General features: G+C 38.7%; 1 protein-coding gene across 1 annotated transcript in view; it reads right to left on the bottom strand.

The window, feature by feature from the left end:
- The window catches only part of LOC126369992 (mothers against decapentaplegic homolog 6), a 38,936-nt gene that overhangs the window by 3,675 nt on the left and 27,106 nt on the right, over positions 1–8,155 (bottom strand). The window contains exons 3-4 of the mRNA XM_050014612.1: positions 6,651–6,731; positions 218–411 (exon numbers count right to left, since the gene is read on the bottom strand). Coding sequence (XP_049870569.1) covers positions 218–411; positions 6,651–6,731 — 275 coding nt within the window. The remainder of the gene's footprint in view (positions 1–217; positions 412–6,650; positions 6,732–8,155) is intronic.

Below are 8,155 nucleotides of genomic sequence, written 5' to 3'. Positions count from 1 at the left end.
AAACGTTTTATTGAAAGCAATTCGACTGTCGTACAATTTCCTGACTTGTCCAGTTTAATCCTGCCATGTACCACACCTCCACCAACCCGCAGTGGAGCAGCGTGGTGGAGTATGCTCCATACCCCGTCCGGTTGATTGAGGGGAGCCCTGTGCCCAGCAGTAGGACGTGTATAGGCTGTTTATGTTATGTTATGTACCATATTAAAAGAGACCCTACCTGTTCAACTTGCGGCGCGTCGCCCCGGGTGTCCAGCGCATCGAGACACAGCCCGTGCCTGCCAGAGCCGCATGCGCCGTCGCTGCCGCCGAACACATCGACGGCGCGCACGCGCACACCGAACTGGCGGCCCACGCGCCGCGTCAGCTCCCAATAAGCTAGCCGGCACCACTCCGCTTCCCAGCTAGGTTTCTCTGTAAAGAAAAGAAGGTTGTTAGCATTTTTAAAGTCCACTGACCTAGTAAATAAACTGAATGGTTGTAAAATGATATTCCAAACTTGATAACGGAAGCGAAGATAAAATCAATTCGTACTCTCTATAGATGATAATGAAGACAAATCGCAGCTACATGTCTTAAGTAGGTATTTAAGTTTTAATAGGGATATGATTAACCGTACGGCGAGAGAACCAGGTTTTCACTAGTCCATCACATAATGATATAAATCGTCCATCAGTTTGTAAAGGGAGGACACAAACTGTAAAGTAAATTTTTACAACATACTTGTTCCAAAACTAACTGAACACAATCGACATAATGTATATATTTTTACATAACATAATATAGCATCACGCCTGAATCCCCAAAGGGGTAGACAGAGGCGTATAGTATATACACCCACTTTTCGCCAGCTATCTTATTCCCATGTAATAGGGCGAACCTATTGCCATATTTTTTCCAGCAGAAAACTACGAAGTATTTGAGTTTCAATAAATTTTTCCGAGCAGGTAATACCCAACATACATGAAGTCGTCACTTCCACTCTCATACAATCTTAATCTCGCCACTCAGCAACCACTTACATGGCCACTTTCCCACAGTCTGAGGACAGTCAATCATCAAACTAATGCATGACTCAAGTCTACGCGCGTTATGACAACCGGTCGAATGACATGTGACGTCAGTGCGGCATAATAAAAAAAGGTAATTTATAATGAAACCTGATCCGGATCTACCTTTAAACTTGCCTTAAAACAATCAAATTGAGACTTTACAAAAAAAAAAGAAAGTAATGGCCATGAGACCTTTTAGGTGTATTTTAATAACAAATATCTAACATTTATATTTTTAGGAATAATTAAAATTAAATTAATTTATTATTGTTGTGATGTTTCATTCATTCACCAACTAGGCTAGCTGCCGTTACGCACATTTTTATTTTTAAATGAAAATCTGACCTAAAAGATTAATTCACTTTAATACCTAATAATAAAAACCAATAAAAATACATTAGCTTCCTAAAAAGAAAATAATTTATTTATTAATATAAATAAAATAATAATAAAAAAATATAGAAAAAAAATCTTTAAACTTACAAAATAAAATCATGGACACGAAATCTCGTAATTTTTATTTTAGTAATCTACATAACCTAAGTACCTAACCTACTTATTTTTTTATACATCTAACAGCAAAATCCAATATGCCGGTTTTCCCACACACATTGATTATTTTAGCCAGCTTACATCACGGTAACATCTAGAAGTTGGCGCTAACGTGCGCATTGACAGATCGTCAAGCAATCAACGGACTTGCCAACTGACATCTCTGAATAATAGTTCCACAATCGTTAATGGTTACTGTTAACCTGATGTCATAGGGAGGAAAATCTTGGGAAACATTCTGTCATGAAAAAAATATTTCACAAAAAAAAAACTTAAGCAAATAATTTGTGTTACCTAGCCTCGTGAGGGTTACACTTCCAGGTAATAGCACAATGGGGTTCGGCAAAAATACAGCAAGTTGCTTTATATACATAAACTCACGCCTATTTCCCACCGGGGAACTATAGAATTCCATTTGCTTCGATCCTGACACACTTCTCTTGCTTCCTCCACATTCATCAATCGCTTCATACACGCACGCCGGTTCAGAGTAGATCGTATTAAACCTTTTCTAAGGACATCTCCAATTTGGTCATCGTAAGTCGTATATAAAAAATAAAATAAAAAATATGGCGTCCCCTAATATTAATTGCTGGACTGAAATGGTGTCAAATGAAAAAGTGCTGGAAAGAGTTGAAGAAAAGAGAACCATATTGAAGACTATAGAGAACCGGAGAGGAAATATGATTGGCCACCTGATACGACACGATTCATTTATAACAAACATTATAGAAGGAAAAATTGAAGGGAAGAGAGGAAGGGGTAGACCTAGGATAACATTTATGAAACAAATAAAAGAGAAGGTGCAGGTCGTGTCGTATCGGGAAGTGAAGGTTTTGGCGGGAAGAAGAGAGGAATGGCGGTTACTCCACCGACAAGAGCGCAGCTCTTAAATAGAGAGAGAGAATATTAATTTCCAGTGCAGTGCAGTCAGTTAGTACAGTTTTCACTAACACAGAGGGTACGGTCATTATAGACGGCGATACGGCTCACCACCTATCACGTTGGTCTAACAGAAAGCTCGGTGAGGTGTGGATACTTAGTTCATCTTGTAATTTACATAACATAACATAACATAACATAACAAATACTTTATTGCACAAACAGGAAAAAACAAAATACAAAACAAAAGAGAAATAGAATTAGTACAATAGGCGGCCTTATTGCTAAGTAGCAATCTCTTCCAGGCAACCTTACAATGAGGGACTTTCCAGGCTACATTCCCTAAAAATAGATGGCGTTGCATTGTACGGCTTTAACGTGATAATTACCCATTTTCTCGTTACCCCGGTATATAATAATAAATATTCAAAAAATATAATGTAAATAAAAAATAATGTTTAAATTTATTAATGTTTTGTATAATGTTTAATGTTGTAAATGTATATGGGTCGTTCTTCTTTTTTATCGACAATGATCTGTCCTTCGCTCTGCTATGTTATATGTTTTAGAATTTTATTTAATCTTTCCATTGTCCAAAAATATAGTTATCTTATTATACTTAAAATACTAGCGAAATACTAATCGGTTTCTCGATTAGTGATTAACGTAGCTTGGTTGTTTTTCACAAAATTCTGTGACAGAGTGGTAAATCGAAATGCTGTCTCCGATGAAAAGGGCCACTCTGTCACAATATATTTTGCAATGCGCCTGCAAGGAACAGTATATTACCAAGATAAAGAGAAACACTAAATACTCCTCTACAGACACATCTCTATATGATGTTTTTTTAAATATTTATTGCCGTTATAATGAAAGATGTTAAATCCGATATAACGAGAAAATGACTTTTTATTGTCGATGAAAAAGAAGAACGACCCATATGTGTCGTAGATTTTACCTTAATAAACTTTTTTTTTATTATTTTTTTAATTTTTAATTTTATAAAAATAATTGTTGCTTGATATTTGGATCACATTATGTATCGAATTATGTTGCTACCTACGTATAGGTATTGCTTCTCTTTATTTTGATCAGAATAATAATGGGTGGAAGATGTGTTGTGCCTGGGTGGAAAAAAGGGTCATCACTTATACCCAAAAAGCAAGATAAAAGATGCATAATGTCTGTTCTTCATGAAATTAGAAGGTTAAACGAAAGAACATCTCTACAGCGCCATTTGTATTGTTTTTGAGAAAAGTAGCGTGAAAAGTTTCTCATTGAGATATAGCCGTGAACTTGTTTTTTTTTATGTCCCCTCATCATCATCAGCCCATTAACGTCCCCTCTGCTGGGGCACGGGCCTTCCTTATGGATGGATAGGGAGATCGGGCCTTAAACCATCATGCGGGCCTTAACGACTGCTAATGCAGCCGGGACCAACGGCTTAACGTGCCTTCCGAAGCACGGAGGAGCTCGAGATGTTAACATTTTTTTTTGTGGTTACCCATCCTATGACCGGCCTTTGCGAAAGTTGCTTAACTTCAACAATCGCAAACCGAGCGTGTTGACCGCTGCGCCACCGAGCTCCTCGAATACTTACTTAAATAATTTTCTTTCTGATACTCAGGTTAAAAGTACGACTTTCATCCAGAACAAACTCTAACAAAACAATAGCGTCATGTGACATGTGTCTAAATAAAAGCAATTAGCTAAGATGTAGTGAAAGCACCAAGCCAAGATATCTGGGGTAAAAGCCAAAGTTCGCCTGTCATCATTCGAAATACATTTCTTTATGCAATAATTTGTTGAATTGCTGAAATCACTTTGTGAGACTGTCCTTTGTTTGGTAAGGACTTTTCAGGCTTGAATCACCTGATTGTCCGAAAAAGTAAGATGATTCCGTGCTTCATAGGCAGTTTATGTATGCAATAATTTGCAATATTTCACCACTTTTCAATTTCAATTTAGTCTTTCTTGTTAACTTGTTTGTTAACAAACTCCATTATAATAGTATTATTAAGTCCAATACAAAGAAACTAGTTTTCCAGCATTTTTATGGTTCTCACGCAAAATCCGTCTTCCCTTGTTTTTTGTTTTTCTTTCGGAGTCCCCGGCGAATATCCCGCCAATTTTTTTTTTTCTTTTTTTATAAGAGACGTAACGTTCCTTTTTTGAAATTGGCCACATGTTGGATTAATAAATAAAAATAACAAAAACGGTCAAGGAAAAAGTGAAGATCGTGAAGAAACCCACTCTTTTCGAGAAATGTTAGGACACCTAGTCCTACTTAATCTGTAATGGGTTAAAAAGGGCACTTTGAAGCAATTCTAAATATGACACCCCAATATGACCTATCGAAGAAACTTGAAAATGATTACATTAGACACACCAATATATACAATATCTTCCATACGTTATCCCGTTGTTCACAGGGTCCGCTTACCTAACCTAAAGATTTGTCAGGTCCGGTTTTTTACAGAAGCGACTGCCTGTCTGACCTTCTAACCCGCGAAGGGAAAACCAGCCCCAATACAGGTTAGGTCAAATATCTCCGAAACACATTTCTCGGGAATGTGGGTTTCGTCACAGTGGTTTCCTTTACCGTTGATATTTTCGAAAACCATTGGTTTAGGCCCACATTGGGATTCGAACCTACGACCTGAAAATGAGAGTCAAGCGTTCTTCCAACTGGGCTACCACGGCTCGTACATTAGACGCACCAATATCCCACTTTAATAACGAGTGGTGATGTGGTGGTAGTGTGGTGGTATAATGGTACTGTAGGGTGGTGGGGGCGGCGCCGGCGTGGCGGCGATCGATCGTCAAGGTCACCAGCAAGCTATCAACCCTGACAGACTTCTGTCAGTGGATTTATGATGATTATCGCACTACTAGTGTAGTTTGACTCCACTATGACATAGAAAGATGCCTATATTCCTGGCAGGAAGTGCATACCATATACACCTACTCCTCGCCAGCTATGTCTAAATACCATGTAATAGGGGCGAGCCAACGGCCTCCAGTGGTTGAGCGTTGGGCTCACGATCCGGAGGTCCCGGGTTCGAATCCCGGTGGGGACATAATTCATAATGACTCCCTGTCTTTTTCTAATCCACCGAAAAGGAAAGGGACGGATGATTTGAAACTGTCAAATATTTTAAAACAAGTGCTTCGAAATTCAAAATGTAACACCCACTATGGAAGTAATCCCAATGTCGTTAAAGGTGATTGACCTCTAGGCGCCTCTAGTTAGAATGTCTACAACATTCTACCACTTACTTAGTCAACAGGGTTAACTTAGATATATTGTGACGAATTGGTTAAAAATATAATGAAAGGCTTCCCTTCCATGATAAATATGATTTTCTTAATAAATAAATAATACTATGAGACGTGGCCGCTTACTATGGGTCTTGTGAGGAGGCTCGGTGTCGCTCAGCGGGCAATGGAGAGAGCTATGCTCGGTATTTCCCTGCTCGATCGAATCAGAAATGAGGAGATCCGCAGGAGAACTAAAGTCACCGACATAGCTCGGAGAATTGCAAAGTTGAAGTGGCAGTGGGCAGGACACATAGCGAGGAGAACCGATGGCCGCTGGGGCGGAAGGGTTCTGGAATGGCGACCACGTGTCGGACGACGCTCAGTGGGTAGGCCCGCTACAAGGTGGACCGACGATCTGGTAAAAGTCGCGGGAAGCCGTTGGATGCGGGTAGCGCGGGACCGATCGTCGTGGAGATTCTTGGGGGAGGCCTATGCCCAGCAGTGGGCGTCATACAGCTGATGCTGATGATGATGAAGATTTTGATGAGGGTGAATGAAGCGAAAGTGTGTCAGGATCGTAGTTAGTAGAATACCGTGGTATGTGTGTTTATCGTCCCTACCTCGTGTGGCCAAGTAGATAATTAAAACGATCCAAGACAAATGTAACACAAGTAAAAGCAAGGCAACACTGTTTACGGCTGACTCGTGGCAGTGGTCGCCTGGAAGAAATTGCTTTAAAGCAATAAGATTATTTGTTGTATACATTTTTGTATGGTCTGTTTGTGTGCAATAAAATATATTTGATTTGAAATGTAACGCAATACGGCTGCAATTTGTCTTCTGATAACTTGTGCTCACCCCATTAGGGATAGCGGGCGTGAATTTAATGTATGTGCGTAATGTTACCTTCTCCATCAGTGGCCAGTGACCCCGTCGGTAGCCGCTCATGATCAGTCCGCCTGGCATCCGCTGTACTCTCGCCATGTTCTGCAAATAAAGAAAAAAAACTTAATTAAGTACTTAACATAGAGAAAATACTTAGAATAAAAAAACAACAAGCCAACACAGGATATATTTTACTCCTTTTATTTTACACATTCCTTTTTTTAAACAAAATCCTTTCACCCGACCGACATCGCACCAAAGACTCCCCTTTCTTGGCAACCCAGTTAGAAGAAGTAAGGTTGCAGGTTTGAATCCAGCACGGGGCTAAACCAATAATTTCAATCAGCTGCTTGACACAAACCCAAAGCTACTGTCAAATTGGCGATGCTCAACCAAAATACCGCGACTGCATTTTGGCCTAGGATATTGCGAGGGAAATTTGATGCAGTTTTGAATATGGGAAATGTGAGTTTTTGCTCATGGCTCTTATTCGGTGGAAATACCTTACACCTGGTAAGATACCATTTATCTTATTCTTAACCTCCTGCGCCCTAGAAACAATCACATCACATCATCAATTTAAGAGCCACGCTCTTGTCGGTGCAGCATTTTCCGTGCTACTTTTTTAGGGAAAAATAGGGCAGTAGTTTCCCTCTTGCCTTCCGCCCCGCAGTACTCTGTCTGACAATAACAATAGTTAAACTAAATTGGGTTTGGATTTTAAAAGGACTTTGGTTCAATACAAACACAATACGGTAGATTCCAACTAATCAAATCAGTTACTTTTTACTAAACGTCAAAACACGTAATTACTATGGAATTTGTATGAAAAAGCAACCTGTGACGTCATAGAAAAACGTGACAAAATGTCTCACTTATTATTACATTTTCCTTTATTTAAATTCATAAATAACTTAAATAAAAAAAAGAAAACTTTTTGTCACCTTTAAATCTGTCTTTATTTAAGAATTTCATAACTTATTTTTGACCTAGAAAACTACCCAATCCCACCTTTAGCTATTTATATCTATTGTTTTGATAGATCTATCAATTCTGCAGTAAGTATTCTTAATAAAAATATCATTTAGGTTCGATAACAACAGTCTTTAGACTGTCTGTCAACTTTATCAGATCACTAAATCAATTTTATGACTATTTTATATGTTCGTCTTCATCCAAAATAATTTGGAAAAACGACAAAAATATTTTGGCTCTAAATCTCAAGAGAATAGCGAAAAACCAAAAAATAATTTGGTAAAATGGCGATCGTAAAATCTTAGGACCTGTTTGTCTAGTTTGTGTATGATATCACGGTCTGGACACCTGACACACACACACACACACACACATACACACACCCTCATACAAGCCATACAAACATCATACAAACTATAGGTGTGTCTTTGATAGTTACAAAACAGGCCTAAGTAAGTAAGTCATTTAATGAGACTTACGGTTTAATTTGTCAAAAAAGTTAATGTGACATGGTTTCAAAGTGTATATATCGCAGGGATATGATAAAAACG

The sequence above is a fragment of the Pectinophora gossypiella genome, chromosome 10 (genome assembly GCF_024362695.1).
Source record: "Pectinophora gossypiella chromosome 10, ilPecGoss1.1, whole genome shotgun sequence".
NCBI classification, from domain to species: Eukaryota; Metazoa; Arthropoda; class Insecta; order Lepidoptera; family Gelechiidae; genus Pectinophora; species Pectinophora gossypiella.
Note: the sequence above shows the minus strand (reverse complement) of the source record. Positions and strands in the feature narration are given on the sequence as shown.